Source organism: Ochotona princeps, chromosome 13, assembly GCF_030435755.1.
Source record: "Ochotona princeps isolate mOchPri1 chromosome 13, mOchPri1.hap1, whole genome shotgun sequence".
NCBI lineage: Eukaryota > Metazoa > Chordata > Mammalia > Lagomorpha > Ochotonidae > Ochotona > Ochotona princeps.
The window spans coordinates 14,412,607-14,434,192 of NC_080844.1; the positions used below are offsets into that span (position 1 = coordinate 14,412,607).

A 21,586-nucleotide genomic window follows, 5' to 3' on the forward strand; every position below is an offset into this window, starting at 1 on the left:
AGCTGGATTGCAAGTGGAGCATCTGAGACTGGAGTCAGCATCCACACAGGATGCTGGCACCACAGGTGGAAGCTTTGCCATGGTGCCAGCTCCTAGAGATGCCTCTTTATTTCATCAGGAACCTGGCCTAGTATGTAGGAGGACATTGTGACCGTAGAAGGTCAGTGAGCACAGGATTACAGTTGGTTGGATAATATTTGGAGGAGAATAACCAAATGGCTACCTTTTGTATACCTTATTGGATATCATTTGCATAAGAACAGTTGAGTGGAGAGTATGTATATGAGAACACCTGGTAGAATATACAAGACAAAAGAGTTCCAAACAAAAGCATTGATGGTTTTGTTGATGAGTTCAATACTTCCTCCCTTATCCTGTATGGCCCTCAGTGTATAAAGTTTGATGCTACTAATAAACTACGGCTTTTGACCATCAGTCAGGGTCCACGTGTGTTATTATCAGCTCCGTGCACCAAGTCCATCGCTGCGGGACAGCGACACTAGTAAGCATGTAAATGTGTACCTTAATCTGCATGTGGAATATTATAGTGTCATAAAATTCCCAGGCAGCTATACTGCCTAACAGAAGGAGGTGCTGGGAGCTGCTCCCCCACCTTTCTTGGTGCTGAGGTGCCATCTCTCTTCTTCCCTTCCCCCACCCCCTTTCTTCCTCTGGCCCATGCCCCTCCTCAGCTATGTACTCACATGTGTGTGTGTTTGATCACTTTTACACAGTATATATGCCTGTGCTTAGAGTGCTTCTCTAAGTAGAAGACAAGGACCTGAAATAGAAAGCTAGACCCTACTTCCACTGCCTCACTTGGGCTTTCCCCCGTGCTTTAGCGGGGAGCTAGATTGGAAGTGGACTAGCCGTGGCTCCAACTGGTGATACTTGAGATGCCGGGATTGCAGGTGGCTGCTAAACCCATTGTAAAACGTTAGCACGTGCAGTTTGCTTTTTTAGACACAGCCGAGAATTTTGGACATTTGCCCATGTCACCCACACTGATCTGTTTCATTTCCTGTAACAAGAGATCTGCTAAGTGCATTTGAGAATCTAGGAAATGGAGGAATACTGAAGAATATAAGTTATTTTTAAAATTTTTCCATTATTATTTCTACCATATTTGAAAGTATCTGAAATTAATTTCAAATACTCCAGTTAAACTGAAAAACCCTCATAGGAGTGATGGATGATAGAACGTTAGGGAATCAGTTTAAAAAGCTCAGCATGCCACTCTGACCGTTCCTTGTCACTCCCCTTGTCTTCTGCTAGCTCATTCAGACAGTTAAACATTTTTTTGGTGGTAGGTCAGATAGCTGCCCCGAATGTGTCCGTGTTGTAATTCCTGGAACCCATGACTGTCTTGCTTACCTTGGTAGGTGTGATTGGATAGAAGACTGAGATGGGGAGATCATCCTGAATGATCTGGGTGGGCTTAGTGTAATCATGAGGCCCTTCTAGGTGAGAGAGGGAGGCAGTCAGGTGGGTTGACGGGGTGCTGCTGGCTTTGAGGACTGAGATGGGAGTTCTCAGCCAAAGAATGTGCACAACTTCTAGAAGATAGAAAAGGAAGCAAAGTGGAATCTTCCTAGGGCTTTCAAAAGGGAGGCAGCCCTTCCAGTGCCTGTTTCAGCCCAGTGAGACCCAGTTTTCCTTTGTGATCTACAGAACTTTAGGATGACATATATGTGCTCTTTTATTATTATTTATTATTTTTAATTCATTAATTACATTGTATTATGTAACACAGTTTCATAGGTACTGGGATTCTCCCCACCCCTCCCCAAACCCTCCCACCATGGTGGATTCCTCCACCTTGTTGCATAACCACAGTTCAAGTTCAGTTGAGATTCCCCCATTGCAAGCGTATACCAAACATAGTGTCCAGCATCTTATTGTCCAGTCAAGTTCAACGGCTTCTTAGGTATACCCTCTATGGTCTGAAGACAGAGCCAGCAGAGTTATATGTGCTCTTTTAAGTCTTGAAGTTTCTGGTCATTTGGTACAGCAGCAACAGGAAGTTAACACACCTTCATCTGTTTAGTTTTGCAGCTGTGATAGCATTTTGTCTCTGGCAGAAACTGTATTCAACCACAAGTGCCTTGTCTGAATTCATGACACATCTGTGGCTCCAGAGAATGAGGGACTAGCCCAGTCCTCAGGGGACCCCAAGTGAGCCAGAGCTGGCTCATGAAAATTGTTTTAAGTTATCAGAGTCAAAGCAAAATGCAAAAGGATAATCTGCCGACCTCCAGGAGGATGTGTGCTGAGAGCTGCATGGCCTGGTCTTGAGGTTCCAAGTCCTGCTAAAGTGGCCAACAATCTTGGCCTTCTCACATTTTATGCTTTGAATTATAGACTCCATGAGGTTGCTTGCTCAAGGTCACAGAATGGGCCAGGGCTTGAACAGGGCTGACATGTGTTTTCTCCTTGGAGCTGTGAAGATTCTTTGAATCCTTGAGGGGGCATGGGCTGCAGCTTGCCACGGGGTCCTTCAGTGCTTTCACTGGGGCATCTTCCTGTCAGGCTTTGAGTCTAGGAACCACAGAGGGATGGGCCCACCTGCCAAGTGCCTTGTTTAGGATCATCAGTTGGGGGTGGGGCTGGTACCTCTTATCCTTCTTCCCTAAGGTTCTGGGTGATCAGATACTAACCCAGGCAGCCTTCCCAAATGGTCTGAATTTGTATTTGACTAGAGTTTCCCAATGCTCTTCAGTGCAGAGTCAAAGGGGGAGGGCTTGGCAGCCAGATCCTCCGCTGTGGCGTGTACAAAGAATTTCCCAACATTTCTTTTGACCACTGGAACCTCAGAGATGATAATTTAAAAAGTCAGGCAGGTCACTTAGCAAGTAGAAAATCATTTCTGGGTTCTCTCATGGACTGACAAAGCCATCACAGGTCCTTGGCACTTTGGAGGTCAACGATGATGGGCCCATACACAGACCGGGGCAGCTATGTAACACGATGGCCTATCTCATCTTCCACTTTGACTTGGGCAATCACTCAGGCTCCGATGAGCTGGGCCCTGAGTGGGGCTATTTATATACTCTTGAAGAAGCTGGTGAAGAAAGGTGGGGAAGAAAGGGGGGGAGGTGATACAGGATAAGAGGCTGCGTTTTGGAGGAGTTGGTCGGTGTTTCAGCTGGATCAGTCCAGCGGTCCTGCAGTCTGGGACTGGGGCTCAGAGGAGAGGTTAGGGCCGAGGGTCGTAGAACTGGGAGCAGTGTGTGATGAGTATGTCTAATATGAAGCTTCTTTCCAAAAGGAAAGCTGTGGTCATTCTCTGAAGGGTATAGGAAAAGCAGCTTCTGAAATTCTGCCAGCACGCCTCCACGTAGGTCCAGGCAGTTAGGGAACCGCAGCCCCTGCAGAACACGGGGACTCATGCGCTGCCAGCCTCATGCCTGTGCTGGCAGGTGTACCTTCCTTCCACTTCCCCTTGTTCTGCATACCCTTGCTGCAAGCTTGTCCATTTCACAGCCTTTTTGTTCTTAGATTTATGTGTCTATTATATACTATTTCTACATTCCTTTCTTTTAGAATTGATGCTTTTATCTTTTATTTTTTTTTAGTTTCTTTTGTAAAAAATGTAACCAAACTACACTTGTATATATTAAAGAACTATTTTTTGAAGATGAAAGATTAACGTTGAGCCACATTGCCAGCCCCTTATAGCTCTTAAATATTAGACACTAGGAATAGAATCCAGGGGCTCCAGGCTTGGTGTAATGGCTCAGTGACTAAATCCTCACCTTGCATGTACCAGGATCCCATGTGGGTGCTGGTTTGTGTTGCATCACTTCCCATCCAGCTCTCTGCTTGTGACCTGGGAAAGCAGTAGGGGATGGCTCAAAGCCTTGAGACCCTGCACCCACATGGGAGACCTAGAGGAGGCTCCTGGCCTTGAATTGGCTCATGATAGGCTAATTGGGGAGTGAACTAGCAGATGGAAAACCTTCCTCTCTATATCTCCTTCTGTCTGTATAATCTGCATTTCCAATAAAAATAAATAAACAAAAAAGAAAGTCTTGTAAGTGGAGGTGGCCTATGTGCAATTGGAAACATAACACTGGATGGTGCTTGCTGAAAAACCTTCCTGAAATAGTCTCTAATTTTTCTATGGTATTTTGTGTGCATATGCATGTATTAGATTTTCATCACTGTAGTGATATACTTGAGGCAGGATAACTTTATAAAGAAAATAGGCTTATTTTGGCTCATCGTTCCAGAGGTGCAAACTCTAGGGTCCTTATCTGGTACTGACCTTCTTCCTAGCAGTCTTGGGCAGCACAGACATCACAGGGCAAAAGAGAGGGAATACACGTGCTTGTAGAGACACCAGGATTCAATCATGGTGGTCCAATCCCAATGAACAAATCCAATTTAATCAGGTCCCAAAGGTTTCCCCTTGGAATGTCATAACTGGCTTGTATCTACTCATAGTACCATTAGTCTTTGGAGACTAAATGCCTGCTTGAGTTTAAGGGGATAGATATTCAGGACACAGCATGTATATGCATGTGCACAAAGAAAAAGTCAAGTTGTCTTGCAGAGAAGCCTGTCGGCTACTACATATATGTTTATGTGTATGTATATTTACATACACACATGGGTTCAGTCATAATGTCTAAATGGCAATGGAAACACTGAAGAGTATAACTGTCTTGAAAAAAATCCTAGAAATTTTTCTTGCCATGAGATACATTTTAATGTTTCATAAAATAAATATTGAACATTACATGTGCTTCATATGCTTATATAGAGTAAGCAAATGAAATATGAGGCTGAAGATCAGCCTTCAGCTAAAATACAATAAGCACTCAATAAATAAGTAATAAACCAACAAACACTGGTCCAAGTCATCCAGAGAGAACAGTGTATCTAGAACAATGGAGGAAAAGGACCAATGGGCTTATTTCTGTAGGCCAAATGAAAAGGAGATCTGCTATTACAAAATTTTGCATAATAATTTTAAAGATTTATTTATTTATAAGGCAGAGTTACAAAGAGAGAGAGTAACATATCTTCCATCTACCGGTTCATTCCCTAAACAGTTGCAATGGTCAGGGATAAGAGACACCAAAGCAAAGAGCCAGGAACTCCATCTGGGTCTCCCATGTGAGTGGCTGGGGCCCAAGCACTTGGGCCATCTTCTGCTGCTTTTTCAGGTGCATGATCGGGGAGCTGTATCAGAAGCGGAGCAGCTGGGACATGAACTGATACTCATATGGGATTTCAGTTTTGTAGGGGGTGACATAACCCGATGTGCCAGCATAACAGCCCCTTTTAGCAAAAAGAACAAAACAATGGTTTAAAAGAGGAATTTTTGATATTTAAAATTGTCTATTTGTAGCCAATAGAAGGTCACACTTAACTCTCCTCTGGGTGTACTCCATTGGCATCATCTGATAAGAAAACTGTATGATCAGTCACCCATCCTGGATATTCATTAGTTCATACTGCACATATGTGACAGAAGTTAGTTATATGTAGTGTCAATAGAAACACACTTTTTGAAGACATTGTTAGTAATTTTCCTAACAATGAGTATTGTGAAAAGTGGCTGTATATATTTATAAACTATTTAAAACATATGGTTTCACTTAATTTGTTAATGTTCAAAAATGAAGTAAAGCCTGACTATATAATTTTAATATCTGAAAAATCTCATTTTGACATTAACTTAATACAATACAGATGTGAACAAAAAGGAGGGACTGTTTAAGAACTTGTGAATATACAGACAAGAGTATGATTAACAAAAGATTTTAAAAAGGACAGGACATTTTGTAAATATTGGTAAATACTGTGCAATGCTTTAATTTATAGTAGCAGATACAAAAATCAAGAATTCATTAACTGATATATATATGTATACATATATAAAAGTTACTACATGAATTTTCTAGCTGTTTAAATTAACAAAATGTAACAGCAGTGGTTTTTACTTTTTAAAATGAGGTATCATTACACTGTAAACCAAAAACAGAGCATAAATAAATAAAGGTGATGTGCAATTTAGTGATAAATAGTTACAAATTTTCAACTTGATAGAACAGATAACAAAAATTCTCCATTTATTTATGGACTTCTTCATTGAAAAATCTGGCTTGCTTGGGTACTTTTTATTTGAAATTGACAGAGCTATCAGTACACAAGCACATCATTAAACATGCAGACCAAGCCAACACAATTTTTCCATGAGTCATTGCTACCAAATAAAAACTTTGTTTACATGTTACTTAAAGCAGTTAAATCTGATTTCTTATACATGATTCTTTGTGCTTAGTAGTAACCTACATTAAACATCTTAACTTTCTAGTCCAAGCAGTGTGAGAAGCAGTTTTATTTGCATATGGATTAAAAACAGAGCAAAATAAAACAAAAGCAATATGCAGTAAATCGCTTACGTTTTCAAGATTTTAAAAAGCAGCCTATTAATGGAAAATCAGTCACTTGCATTTCAGAGACTATCAATGAAGTAGCTCCTTTTCCTCAGAGATGGGTGAGTGGGTTGGGTTTCAAATCCCAGGAGAAGAAACTGGTTACTTCCTACACCCTGGGAGAATTCTGCTGGTTGGGTGTAAGAAGCAAAACAACAAGAAAAAAAAAAACCTAATTTGGAAAAAGTTTTGGAAAAGTATTATTTGCATATGAGCCATATGCTGGTACTAAATGCTGGTTTCATTATTATTGCAGAGAGAACTCAGAGTTTTCTGAAGGAAAGCTATACAGAGAAATATTTGTTTAGAAATATTTATAATATGCTAATAAAACTGCTTCATATGCTGTAAATTGGAAAGTACTCCATTTACTGTCTGACTTAAACGCAGTTTCTTTTTACATGCCACTTTATTAGAAAACATTTTAAAAGGGGATTTTTGGAATTTACTATATTAAGAATCCAGTGAAAGACAAACATTTTGGCCAAAATGCTGAACTCTATTTTTACAACAAGCTGTATCATTTTGACACAAATGTTATTATTGTATTCACTTTTGTCAAATACCTTATCTTTTAAAAAACTGGTATTTTAGTATAACTGGTGGTCAAAAATGTGTATATACCTATACATCAATCAAAATATATATATATATAAAAGCAGTTCTTTTATTTTGTGCTTGTAGTTGACTTAATTCATCAGTAACTAGTTAGACCTGATTTCTTTCCTAATATTTTGATCTTTAAGGAGAAATCTTTATATAAACACCATGGAGTACCACACAACTAGTTGACTATCAGTATGCATGCAGACTAACAGTAATACTTAAACGAGTATAACCTTGAATCCAATTAGTCTGAAAATATTCTTGTACAGTCATCTTTATTAATTTGTAAAAGCTGTATACACATCTAAAACCCTGAATTTCCTTTGTAAAAATAAATCTTTAGCAATAAATGGCACTATCAAAATCCCATTGTTCTCAAGCTATTATGTAGTTATTTACATACTCTTCAGCAGCAATTGAAAAGAATCTGATGGAACTAAAGCCAGTATATCAAAAACCCTGTAAAAGGCATTTGTAATTATACTGTTGTTCACCTCTATATGAAAATATGGCTACATGCCTTATGTTGAAGATAGTGGAGCTGTTTGCTTTGCTACACGGTGCTCAGTAGCACGCAATCTGCCACTGGGTTCAACTATGTCAGAGATGCACCCCTCATCAGACTTCACTGTGACAAACTACTCATGGAAAATGATAAAGTGCTAGTAAGAAAAAAAAAAAAGAGGGACTTGACCCACAGTTGCCTCTGCCATGTGGTCATTACTCAAGAAACTTTTGAGTTTTGAGAAAAGCATGCCTTTGCTGAACATACTTCCTATTTTATTTTAAAAACTCAGTGTTTGAAAGTTGGTGAGCTTTTGTGAAAGTGTTTTGAGACAGAAACAAGAAAAGGTTAAAGGCACAAGAAGAGGGAAGTGAATGCTACATATAAAATACTGGATTTCAAGTCTTCTACATTACTCAAGTCCAAAACCTTCTGAATTTGAAATTCCAATGATTAACTTCTGTTTCAGATCTTTTTTGCTTTTGTATGGCGGTAGGCAAAGTTGATTGAAGCAGGTATGAGCCACAGGTAACCTAGGGAAAAATAATTTTTAAAAAGATACTAAGTTTTATAATACAAAACAGCTGTCAGGCCATTTTAAAAAAATACTTGATGTACTCAAATCTACTTTGCTATATATATTAAGATGCTTTACTCATTCATTCATTGAACAAACATTTATTGAGTATCTAATATATATCAGGCACCACTGCAAATGCTAAGACTATATTAGACAAGACAGTCAATATCCTGCTGCCACCAAACTTTCTTACTAAAGGAGCTTTGTTTAAAAATCAGAGGTAACTGAACTTAAAATAAAAAAAAATATTTATTTATTTGAAAGGCAGAAGGAGAAAGAGACACAGAGAGATCCTCCATCTGCTGGTTCACTCCCCAGATGGTGGTGACAGCCACAGCTGTGGCAGGGACCCAAGCACTTGAGCTTTATCTCCTGCTGCCCCCCAGGTGCATTAGCAGGGAGCTGCATCCGAAGCAGAGAGGCCAGGACTCAAACAGGTTCTCCCATATGGAATTGCTGAAACTAGCCAGTACAGAATGTAACTACTGCTTTCCCTAACTTACTCACTTTGGACCTTGTTTGAGTTGCCTGATGTTTCCAGATCTCACTTTCCTCATCAACATGATAAGGTAAACTATCCGATTAGGTTGTCTAAAAGATTAAAGAGTTATCCGCACAAAACATTCTACAGAATAGTAGGTCATACAGTGTTGCTGTTTCCCAGTGGTGACTGTCAGAGCAACTTGATGCTCACACTTAACAATGGTGCTGCCTTCAACACACATGTATCACTTAGCCTCTCAATCCTTTCAAGCAGCTCCCTCAACTGTCCACCTGATGGTAGGTTTTTATCTCAAGATTTCTGCAGATCTTAGGCCATTTCCTTCTGTTTTTATGAATGCTACAGCATCAATAGTGCTTTCAGAGACATCCGTGAATCAAGAGTGGGAAATGCAATTAAAGGTTTTGTTTGGTGCCGAAATGTTTTTCACATGTGTAGTTTTTGAAGAATTTTTGAAGACCTCATACACATATGGATTTCAAATTATATTTGTATTAAAATACATTTACCTTCTAGTTCTATCTTTCATAAACTTTTGGAAGTCTTCTTATACACCTCAGAAAAGGAGGACATCTTTAAAGAAGTTTGTATTATTAGAAATTCAACTTTGAGAGCCCTCTGTACTAAAGGCCTAAAAGTATTCAAATCAGTTAATATTTACTATAGTCAATGCTTATTTTGTGTCATTTAAGCCTCAAAACAACTGAGAATGTATTTATTTTCATTTTACTGGTGAGGAAAAACAGTTATTGCAATAAACAGGTCATCTATTCAAAGCAACAGGGCTCATAAAGGTAGAGATCCAAGATTCAAATTTCAGTCAGTCTGACTTCAAAACTAGTGTTGTTAATATGCACAGATTTAGCATTCTAATTTAGCAAAAACTGAGTGATTCTTCACTAGTGGGCCTTTATGGAGGAATGAAAACTCTTAGTAGCTGGAGTGTGTGCGACTGAAATGACATCGTTCTCTGATGAGTGACTGAATTCATATTTAATATCTGTGACTTTCCCACTGTGAGTTTGGAGTTATTCTAGATTCATGACTAAGTGATGTTAGTTCACAAAGTAATCCCCAAAATTAATAGTAATTGGGAAAATATAGATGTAATGTCATCCTTGTGTTAAAATAGATTACTCACGTTATACTTTTTAAATTGACAAATTTTGTTACTATACACCATTTTGAAAATTTAATTTCTGGTGTCAAAGTAAATCTGTAATCTCAAAAGGCTTCTTCTTTTCATTTTAGGTCTTTTAACTGTAAATCTTGCTTACAGTTTTCTGAAGTTTATAAATGTGAGGGTACTTCATAAAATTCATGAGATATTGGAATTAAAGATGTCTATTTTGGTGTAAAGCATTTCTTGAAATCCATAAGCAGTTTTTCATAGTATGTATTTTCCCTTGAACTTTTAGAAGACACCCATGTGTAATTGTTTAAATGTCTTAAATATAACCTACATATTGAATAGAAAAAATTCAAGAAACACTGTGGGTCTGTGCACACATACTGCATGGAACATGCAAAGATGTCTGAGGCCTGACCTCTGCCGGGAAGAGCTAAATACCTAAGGAAGAAGGTAGAGCATGCTCAGTGGCACATCACTGCTTTAAGGTCGTCAAGGAACTAACTGAAGGAAGGATACTCTTGGCATTAGAGGGAAAGTTAATTTTAAGTTGGGTTTCTGGCAAGGGTAACATGGCACATATGAAGAGAAAAACTTCAAAGTAGAAAAACTTCAAAGCAGACGTAAAATGTGTTTAAGGAGTTACCAGGACAGACTGCTGACTAAAGCATGGAGAATGATATTAATAGGTGTTTTGGGACAGAAGACTATAGAGTTTTGAGGGATTGTAGATTCTAGAACGTAAAGTGATGGAGAGCCATCAGGCTATTTCTGCCCAGGGAAATACCATCAAAGCAGTGTTAAGGAAAATTGGTTTAACAGAATGACATAATTCAAAAGGGAAGAGCTGACTAGTTAGACTTGGCATGGGGTTTGTCAAATAAATCACAAATGTGAAAAACAATGAAACCCAGGATAGTGGCACTGGGTAAACAAGGGGCAGATTCCAGCTAAAATGGAAAAAGCCTTGTAGACCCTAGAAGGCAATTGTGATGGCTCAAATAACTGGGTTCTTGCCGCCCCCATGGGAGGCCTGGGTTGAATTCCCACCTGGCCTGGGCTCATCCCTGTCCTTCTGGGCATCTTGGGGAGTGAATCAACATAGGAGTTTCTGTTTCTCTGTTTCTCTTTCTCTCTGCCTTTCAAATAAATGTAGTAAATAAAACAAAAATAATGAAAGGAAGAGTTGACATGAATAAAAGAAAAATTGGTCATACACAAAGTTATGTCTACCAGATCAGCTTTTATAATTACAACATATTTTGGAAAAGGAATAAATAGAATAACATTAACTCACTAGCACAACTGGCAAATAACTTAAAGCCATAATTACCATTACTTCAAATGCAAAAAGCATGAATAAAAAAATAGTAGTAATTAGTGGTACTTGTTTGTAATAGCTAAACAAACAAGCAAAGAACAAAACCCACAGACAACCCCAAATTAATATTTGCCATAGAAAATAAAGAACACATTTAAGTAAAAATGAAATTTAGACATAACACTGTAAAATACACCAAGTTCTAAAAGAGATTACAAAGCAATTATTTCACCTAGAAAGTTACAAAAAGTGAGGGAAATGAGTTGTGAACTATTAGTACTGGTCTCAAAAATTAACTGAACTTTCATTGGAAATATCTCCTATTTTAAGGCCATGGTTAATTTAAATATTTTTTCCTATTAAAATTACTTCAGATGCAATGAATTTTTTGATTCCAGGTGCTTTATTCTTAGCAATAACTTACATATTAAAAATAAAATTACTTTCCAGAAATTTACCAGTTAGTAGAAGTTTCATTCTTTGAAATTTTAAAGTTCAAATCAGCCATCCCTCCTACAGGTACTCTGTCACTTCCTGTAGTAAAATGAAGCAATTTCTTCTGAAGATCAAGAGGAAATCCAAGCACAACATCCCAAAAGTATCTAGAGGACACCAAGGGAGGTATACGTGAAACACCTTGACAAAAAGCATGCAGATCTTAACAAAGTAATACAAAGCCAAAGTAAACCATTTCAGTTAAACATATGTAATACCTTTAATGTGAAATTAAGGAATGAAGATCTTTCATATTTGAATTAGACTTCTTACATTATGAAATAAAAATTATATTAGTATAACAGTAGATAGTATAGAAGTTATTTTTCTTCTATGTAATTTACAAATCTTTTTTAGCATGATGTTAGTAGGAACAATGAGCTTATGACTGTTTTTGAAGGACTTTATTATTGTAATAAAACACGGGAAATCAGTGTGGGGACGGGAGGAAGGAAATCTCAGCTTTTGGAACTGTATCCTAAAATAAATAAATAAATCCCCCTAAAAGAACATAGTGCTATTAAAATTGTATCCATGCCTAGAATTTTAGGATCAAAGTCACTTTTTAAAAGATTTACTTGAAATGCAGATTTATATATTGATTTTATAAAGAGAGAGAGAAAGAGAAAGAAAGAACTATATATAAGGAGATCTTCCATTCACTGGTTCATTCCCCTCAGGCCTGGCCCAGGCTATGGCCAAGATCCGGGAGCTGCTTCCAGGTCCCATAGTGGATGCAGGGGTCCAAATACTTGGGCCCCTTCTGCTGGTTTCCCAGATGCATTGGTAGGAATCAGGATCAGAATTAGAGCAGCCAGGACTTGAACTGGCACCCATATGGGATGCTAGTGTCACAGATGATGGCTTCATTGCCATGCCACAAAAGTTGGGCCCATAGTCATATTTTTTTTAAACAAACCCTATACATTTTTGTAGAATTTGTGTAATTTCTTCTAAGGAGTTTGCTATGTGAGTTCATATTTGATATTTCTATTTTACTATGTAGAGACAGTGTGAGACCCTAGAATATTTCAGTCAACATAATTCAACAACTGAAAATTACACCAATAAATGAACCACATTCTGTTTTGCTCCCCTGTTCACAATCCTACCACCAGGCGCCTACGAACCCACCTAATAGTTAGGTCTGTTTTTGCATAGCCATCATACTGAGTACTTCTCTGCAGGGCGTGCATATCCAGTTCAGGACTGCCACAAACGAGAATTTCAACTTCTTCTGGACGAAGCAGCTGCCAATAATTATTTACCAAGAAGAATTAAAATGAAATAGTAATTAGCATTTGCAGAAAATTCAGCAGATTTAGCATGAATCTGAGTTACTCTTCCCCACGGCCAGCGTCAAGCCTCTGCCAGCCTCCCTGCTACCTCCAATACACTTGCTTATAATCTGTGTTGTGTCACTTGTTTTTTCACTTTGGGTGGGCTGTTTCTTCTACCAGAGAAATTAAAGATCGGAACAGCAGAGACCATGCCATGCATTTAATTCTTCTTTTCTCTCCACCTCTACAGTGACCCGTCAATTAAAAGTTTAATGTTTTAAACTTACCATTAGAGCATTTGAAGCACAAACACTATGAAACCCATAATAAAAAGCAGCAAACTGCTTATAGATGCATTTGTTGAGAAGGAAGTCAGTATAAAGCTGTACATACTCTGGAAGACAATTTTATCTGTTAAATAAGAGCATGTAAATACAGGATATTGATTTCAAAAAGTTTAAAAGTGGTGTCTAGCTTACCTTTCCTATTTTGATTGGTAACTGTAATTTTATCACCATTTGGCTTTAAATTATAGGACTTAATTATTCCAAATTCTTCTTGAAAAACCTGATGGGAGATATGATCACAGAATATTTACTGGTATGATTGATACAGCTAAGAGGAGTCCATGAACATGTTCATAAAATTTATTTATTTATTTATTTATTTTATGATACAGTTCTACAGGTTTTGGGATTTCCCTTACCCCTTCCCCAAAATCCTCCCTCCTCACTGATTACCCCTATATTAATATAGTAATATAGTTCTTCATAAACAGTCATAAATCCATCATTGCCAGCATGGACAGTGGCAGAGAGTCCAGCATCCTATTGTCAACATATAGTTAACAGTTTCATTGGGAATCCATCTTTGATCTGGATGTTCAGATGTATATTGCATTGTATCCTCACATCTGGGTATTATAATCTCCATTATACAGTTACTACACATCCCCTTAAATGAAAAGCCACAATACAAAATCAACAACAGGAAGAAAAACAGAAATTTACAGTACAATGAAGTTAAATACCATGCTACTGAATGACTAATATGTAACTGAAACAATGAAGAAGAATATCAAGAATCTTCTTGAAGGCATGGTATGACTTACGAGTCAGTGAAAAATTTAATGGGAAAAAACTGCTTTGAAGAAATGAAAATAAAAATAACAACATTAAAATCCCTGATATAGTTTCTGTTGATCTTTGTTGGTGTGATATGTCTTCTGTAGGCAACAGATAGATGGATTTTGTATTTTAATCCAGTTACTAATTTATGCCGTTGGATTGATGAGTTTAAGCCATTTACATTCAGGGCTAATATGAATAGGTATTTTGGCCCTGTCATCTTAGGGTTGTTCATTGTTTGATTTGGTCTTCTGTTGTTATTTTACTGAGATGATCTGCACCTTTGCCTTTAATTTTGGTGAGTGCTATTACTTTCTTTTTTACGATTATATTTATATTTAGCAGTTTATAGTATTCAAGCAAGATTTTACAGAACTTTGTGCATTTTAGGATAATCAAAACTGATTTATAATTCTAACAAGCCATATATTAACAATTGAGGAGTAGAACAGTCTTAGACGGGTGCACAGAGAAATCTCCAATATCTTAGCTAGTGAGGAGTAACTGAACTCTGCATCCTCCCTAGTGAGTTCCAGGAAAGGCCACGTCAGGAGCCTGACCAGTAAGGTACGGGCTGAGCAATTATGGGCCAGCTGACTTTTCCCTGTCTGTTCTCATCTTTCTATATTAGTCTCTCTCTATCTGAGATAATTTTAAAAGAACAGATTTTCCCCTCTCCCTTCTGAAAAACACCAGTTATAGAAAGGCTAAGTTTATATATTATTTTTGCTAAGAATGAAGTGTCATGAAATCATTATGGTGTGAAAAAGTCAGGCCTTCACCCTGTCTATTAAGCGCAGTTAAATACTTTAACTTCTACAGCTTGTTAGAGTTATGTGGATCACCGTGATGAATTTCATCTCCCAGTTATTATAAGGGAAGCGGAAATGAAGGAGCTTTGGTCTGACCCATCCATTCTGACTTCTAACCCCTTGTGTTGAGGTTTCATGAAACGCTCATTTTAGGAAGGTGAAAAGCTCTAAGAAAGTGACAGAGCTAAGGCAACATGTAGCTGCCCAGCAGTTCATCCAACGTCCTCTTAGCCTCGGTGAATCTCTTTAAGCACTTTGTCATCCACATGTGTCTGTGTCACTGTCTGTACTTTACCAGACTAACAGCCTTTAAGACAGAGGATTTTAAATGTTCATTAACCCTTGTCATCTTTTCTAGCAGAGAGTACTTAAGAGCAAATGGCATTGTTCATGAATGAAAAATACAGTTGACAGACAGCTATCTGCCCTCACCAGTACCTGGAATGTTGAATAGAAATCTTCTTCAACATTGCCTTCATATGATAAGAGTTCATTTAATCCATGGGCCAGTTCCTGGAAGAAGAAATGTATAACCTGTCTTCCAAAATCAAATAGCATTACTGAAAATAGTTAAGTCAATATGTCCTGCTTCACTTACATATGCAATAATGACTAGATAAGCCTGTTGAGGTTTCAACACAAAAACATCTGAGAGTTGCTTTCCAAGGCACAAAATGTTTGTTAATAGCTTCTATCATGTAAAGGTTTGGAAAAGAATACGTTATAGATTATGTAAGAGGAAGCTTTCTGGTTAAACCCAGAGTTGTAACTCTGGGATCTGTTCTTAAACAGGCTAAACTCCAGTGTAGTTTCCAGCATAATCCACTGCTGTCAGCTGCATTGCTTTTTAAGAATATGTAATCTTCCCACTTATATTAGCAAATCTGCTGCTGTGTTAGGATTCAGGTTTTGCTTATTTATTTTTACTTATTTAAAGACAGTGAGAAGGGGACAGATAGGAAGAGAGAGATCTTTTCCACTGGCTCATTCCCCTAATAGCCACAATGGCTGGGACTTGGGTCAGGCTGAAGCCAGGAGCTAAGAACTCTATCAGGGTATCTCTCACATGGATGGCAGGGACCCAGTTCTTCAGCCATTTTCAGGTGCAGGAGAAGGGATCCTAGACCATAAGTGGACCAGACAGGACTCAAACTGGAGCTGATATGAGATGTTGGAATTGCAGACAGCGGCTTAAGCCACTGTACCATAGTGCTGGCTTCTTAGGATTCACCTTTTAAATAATAATATTTGTGGTTTGGGTGTGTTAAGTAGCTTCTACATTTCATTTATAGCACCTTCCACTTCCTAAGAATATCTGAGACAGATCCTGCATCTGCTGGTTCACTCCCCAAATGACCACAATATTGGGGATCGGGCTTGGCCAAAGCCAAGAGCCGAGAACTGCTTCCAGGTCTCCCACGTGGGTGCAGGGGCCCAAGGACTTGGACCATTCTCTGCTTCTTTCTCAGGCTTATTAGTGGGGATCTGGATTTGAAGCAGAGCAGCTAGGATATAAGTGACAATTTTTTTGGATGCTATATCAGGCACAAATAGTGGCTTAACCCACTAAACCACAATGCTATTTCCCCCCAACCCCAAATTACTTTCTTATGTTATAATTTAAAGCATCCAGAAATGAGGTTTTAAAAATAGAAAATTTCATCTGGTATTTGCAAAAATGTTTGGTTTATTTCCAATTATGAAAAATGTAAATAACAGCATAATTATATTGCTCTTGTATACTTCATGGAATAATGTTTTATTCAATTAAAACAAGACATGTTCATGCAAATCTGACTTTCTGACTTCAGGGTTTGCAGTGCCACACTGTAAGAACTCAGGAATGCTGCAAAGGAGGTGTGTCTGCATTAGGAAGAAGACAGAGAGGCAGATGAGCTACAGAGCCAGAGGGAAACTGTTTAAAAAGAAAAACAGCATTATGAGAGAGACTGCAGACAGAAGGGAGACGTTTTAGCATTAAGCGACAAAAATGTTCACTTCATACTTACAGGCATAATTTGATATAAGTCATCAATGGTAACACTGCAGATGCCGACTGGTGTATTTTGATCAGTGGGGATGATGGGAGGGCTCAGTAATTTCTTGTAACAGCATGGAGGAAAACGAATATCCAAGGTGATGCTGTTATAAACAGCTAGTCCCATAAGCTATGCATACTGGATGTTAAGCATTAACATAAAATCCATGACAACAAATGAGTTTTGAATTATGCATCAGTCTATTTCTTGCAAGCTGCATTTAGATTTAACACTGACTTTCTAATTAGTCTCACATACTTCCTTTCCTCTCTCCTGTTTTTTTCTACATAATATAATTCCTTGATTACCAAGTCATATTAAAAGGGAAAGGTTCAACTGATAGTATTTAATGAATTCCCTAGAAAAGTTCATGTAAGATCACATTAGATAGTAATTTCAGACATGTTTTTAAAGCATTTAGCACATATGAAAACATTTTCTAAATTTAAGGAAAGATGTTGGTGACTGTATAAGCAGTAGGAATATCATTATGACTCTTGGTGTCATCTTCAAAATATGCACAGTTAATACTGTAGGCTTTACTACAACACTTCTATAATAAACCCCAAGACCTTACCACATTGAACAGTAAATGGTAACAGGAACATATAGCACTGTGAGAAGTATTACAGACACAAATCTTTGGTCTTAAAAACTGGAGAAGTGTAAGGAATGACATCTATCTTTTCAATGACTATGTCCTATTTATCAACTTTTAGTCTGCAGCAGTTTCTATAAAGGCAGACTGTCACCCAAAATCCAAGCTGAAACATAAGAATGTAAAGCTTGATGGAATGTTTTTATTATAGTTTAATAAATGTTTGCTTTATTAAAAAAAAAAGAATGTAAAGCTTGACAAACATGCATTGTGAAATTTAAACAAGTCAAGAGTATGAGAAGCATTGATGACTGGGCCCTTCAGTGAAGCTGGAATGGTGAAAACAGTGATGGCTCCAGGTCACAGGGTGAAGACGGCTGCCTGAGGATTGCTAAGCCTTCTTCTGTGGAATCCAGCACTCTGCACTATTAGACAGGGTAATAGTCATAGACTTCCAAGGCGAGTTCACTGTTCCAACACATGGCTTTTCCCCCTTGTGATCCTTTCTTTCATCTGCCCTCTTGACTGCCATAAACATTCCTTCGGAAATTATTCCAACGAATGCAACCAAGACTAAAGTTCAAAATCCTCCTTAAGATGGATGGTATCTTTCATAACCCTGCCATGCTCACTGCTCCTGTTTCAACACAATTCAGCTTGTTCCACTTTTAAATCTTTCCTTTTTTTTTTTTTTTTGAGAATACATTGCATCTTTTTTCTTCTACAAAGTTCCTTAGTACTTAATGCCACACAGTCATTTGAGAAAGGATGACATGGATGCTCAACTGTCCATTTAGAGAGCAAGCTGCTTATAGATCCCCTCCCCTTCCTTTAACCCTTCACCTTCCCAGTACTGGCTCATTATTTGCTCTATCCTCCTTTTTTCTATATTTCTTAGAACTTTTTAAAGGCTGATGTACAAGGAGTCTTGTCCACTCTCCTACCAATCCTGGAATGCTCTCCACAATACAACTAATAGGGATCAGAAGATGCCATATAGATTATACCACTACAGTGGTATAATATATACTATAGTGTAACACCATATGCTTTAAATATTTCCATACCACTCAATTTTCATAATTTATGAATGCCTTCTTCATGTCCCAGGATTTACAGAGCATAGTAAGAAACCAGATTTACTTCCCATAATTTCAATTTTGTAAACTTAGTGAAGTAATAAGCACACAAAGAACAGAAGAACAGTGCATTACAATTTTTTTTAAAGAATTGAATTTCTGTTGATTTAAATTATGTGTGAAATAGAAGAGAACTATTTTTTCTTTCATATGTTTTTAAAACCTATTGACCTTATATAGCTGACATGACACATAATAAAGATTACTGAAAATGAATTGGTAGTCTTTGACAAGGATATATAATTTTCAAAAAAATTTTTTCTAAGATGCTGGCAAAATCTATTAAAATCTTTAGTCTATTAGCACCTCCTAGTGGAAAGTTTAAAGGATACAATTCCAACCAGTCGGAATTCAGAATAGTTATCACACTTAAAGCTGCTGAACCAATGGCAGTGTGAATCCTTGTGATACGTAAACATGCCTACAAAAGACAAATATACTTTTATTACTAACACTGTTGATTAAAAAGACTGGAAAATGCACAGCATTTTTATTTCTGCAAATAATTATTGCAAACTATCTTTCATGCTAAAAATCTCACATTTACTTAGAGCATCATTATTTGCAAATCTAAACAACTATAAATTGATATATTGAGGATACACATAGTGCATTTTATTGTTCATTGGTATCTTGAACCAAAGGTAGAAATGAGGTAACTAAAAGATAATGAGATAGCTTAATAATAACTACGGTTTTATAAATTAGGATTAATATTAATTTTGAAGATTACCTGGAGATTTAAATTTATCCATATAACAGCATCTGTATATATCATCCGTATTTCCCATGATCAGAAACAGGATATAAAAACTTAAATATATATCGAAAGAACAGAAAGACTAAAAACACTCCTTTGAAGAAAAACATTTAGCAAACATTTAGCAACTATTAATGATTTTATTGGTGATATTTCTACAGTAAAACTTAAATTTCACAGGTTTAATCTTTTAAAAATCAATTTATGAATTCCTACTTACTAAACAAACATTATTTAATGAAATAAGCTTCAAATATTAATGTAAAGCAAGTTATAGTTTTCTGTTTTAATTTCCAGTGGTTTTCATTTTGATGACAAAATAAATGTTGATCTATTTGGGCTGTTGAGGAAAGATACAGATGTCTGCTCCTAGTACTTTCAGTCTTCATGTATTTTGTGTAGGGCTACCAGCAGGACAGTTAACATTTCAATCCCATATTTCAAAAAACTCATTAGATGTATATAACATATCATCTTTACATAATCGTTCAACATTAATAATTGACAAAAAATGTGAGATCATAGAGCAAAAATAATGCTTGCCACCTTTCTCTAATAGTTATGAAGAAATGGTATTTATAACAAATGGACTGGATGCTCACCATAATCTGGATGAAAAATCTGGCGAATGAGGAGCAGGAACCATTCTTTAGTCAAGCCGCCCATATCCAATCCAGCTTCCCCCACAAAGGTAACCTTCAACTTCTTTTTCAAGTCTGCTCTTTTCCGTGTTAACTATTTAATGAAAATATATAGTAGAGGAGAACAAAGGACAATGAAAGGGGATTAACTTTTTAAATTCTGAGAACTAGCACAGGTACTGTTCATTTACAGTGTCCTCAAATTCCACTCATTTTCATCCCTCCCATAAATGTACTAGATACTGTGTGAGCTAGGCATCATTCTAACATGGAGTAGACAAGTGAGGCACCTTGCTGGGGGTTACTGTCCTGGTATCATACTACTTTCAACATTTTAATTTAGTAGATTATTTAAATATAAGACCATTCAACATTACACTTCAAAAAAGCAACATAGCTAAATCAGCCTTTAGCTTTTGATAAACAAGAAGATCTGGTAAAACATATATTCAGGAACTTCTAATGATACCAACGTATATTTGAGCCTGCATAGGTGCTATAGGGCTTGTAGGTCAGACCTCTATTTTATAGATGAGTCACCTGAGGCCTGGTGAAGTTAAAATGAATCGTTATACCACTAAGCAGAAAGAAAGATGAGTGAGTCCAGATCCATTAGCTCATTTAGGTAATCTATGTCAAATCCTTCTTTGGGAAGTTACTAAAAACATTCATAAACATATAAGGCTTAATTATAAATACATAGCCAGTGTCAACTATGGTATAAAATTTAAGGAATCATACTTACTGGAATTCAGAAATCACAAATCATTTACTAAACTTTTAGTAGTAAATCACATTGTACAATTCATGTAATGTTTTAATAAATATCATTTTGTAATAAATTATACCTCATCAAGTGAATCGCTAACCAGATGTGTCCGTCTTACTTTCATATTTAGAAATAACATGTTCATATCAGGTCTCTGTCTCCGAGATACTTTATCCACCAGACTTTGCTAATAAGAGAGAAAACATTTCCACCTTTAGACTATAAAACACCTGAATGCTTTAATAAAAATCACTTAATTCTTTTCTGTGTCATCTTTCATGTAAACAATTTCATAAAATCACACACATCTGATTTGTAAAAATTGCAATTGCAGCTGACAAATTAATGCCTGGGAAACAATCATAGGAACTGACAATGCCAGCTGACTCTTCAACCTCTACCTGTGTGCTTGCATGCTCCGTGGAGAACTTAGCCTGTTGAGAATCTACACCTGCCTCTATCCTTTCAAGAAAAAAATGTGTATTCACACACACACACACACACACACACACACACACAGACATGAATATCACTTAAGTGATAGGAAACTGTTCAGAGGAATTTAGACAAACTTCTTACATGCTAGAATTTCTCTTACAAATATAAACTATCATTATCTTAGGGTGGAAAAATACTCAAGAAACGCACTACATTGTACAAAGGCAACAGACAGAAAAATACATGAGCAATGCAGACCAACCTGGGAGTCAATACATACACAAGATCAAGTAACAATTCTAGTGCTAAATATATCTGTTTAAACTCATCAAGAGTTGAGGAGAGGGAATGTGAGCGTGAAATTCCTTAGCTAGACAAAGACAGTTTCTTCTAAAATTA

General features: G+C 37.1%; 1 protein-coding gene and 1 long non-coding RNA gene across 5 annotated transcripts in view; one reads left to right on the forward strand and one right to left on the reverse strand.

Annotated features, from left to right (window-relative positions):
* Positions 1-5,584: 5,584 nt before the first annotated feature.
* Positions 5,585-21,586, reverse strand: part of HECTD2 (HECT domain E3 ubiquitin protein ligase 2) — an 86,964-nt gene continuing 70,962 nt past the window's right edge. For 2 of the 3 annotated variants that reach the window (XM_004583365.4, XM_058671441.1), the window contains exons 12-21: positions 20,829-20,936; positions 19,942-20,074; positions 18,912-19,000; positions 16,813-16,971; positions 15,242-15,316; positions 13,344-13,431; positions 13,152-13,258; positions 12,719-12,834; positions 11,548-11,691; positions 5,585-8,090 (exon numbers count right to left, since the gene is read on the reverse strand). In XM_004583365.4, coding sequence (XP_004583422.1) covers positions 7,970-8,090; positions 11,548-11,691; positions 12,719-12,834; positions 13,152-13,258; positions 13,344-13,431; positions 15,242-15,316; positions 16,813-16,971; positions 18,912-19,000; positions 19,942-20,074; positions 20,829-20,936 — 1,140 coding nt within the window. In that variant the 3' untranslated portion in view covers positions 5,585-7,969. Of the gene's footprint in view, positions 8,091-8,644; positions 8,729-11,547; positions 11,692-12,718; positions 12,835-13,151; positions 13,259-13,343; positions 13,432-15,241; positions 15,317-16,812; positions 16,972-18,911; positions 19,001-19,941; positions 20,075-20,828; positions 20,937-21,586 lie in introns of all 3 variants that reach the window. The other variant, XR_009246488.1, reaches the window with a different exon arrangement.
* The window catches only part of LOC131481667 (uncharacterized), a 52,457-nt gene continuing 50,784 nt past the window's right edge, over positions 19,914-21,586 (forward strand). The window contains exon 1 of one of the 2 annotated variants that reach the window (XR_009246490.1): positions 19,914-20,030. This is a non-coding gene — a long non-coding RNA (uncharacterized LOC131481667). The remainder of the gene's footprint in view (positions 20,031-21,586) is intronic. The other variant, XR_009246489.1, reaches the window with a different exon arrangement.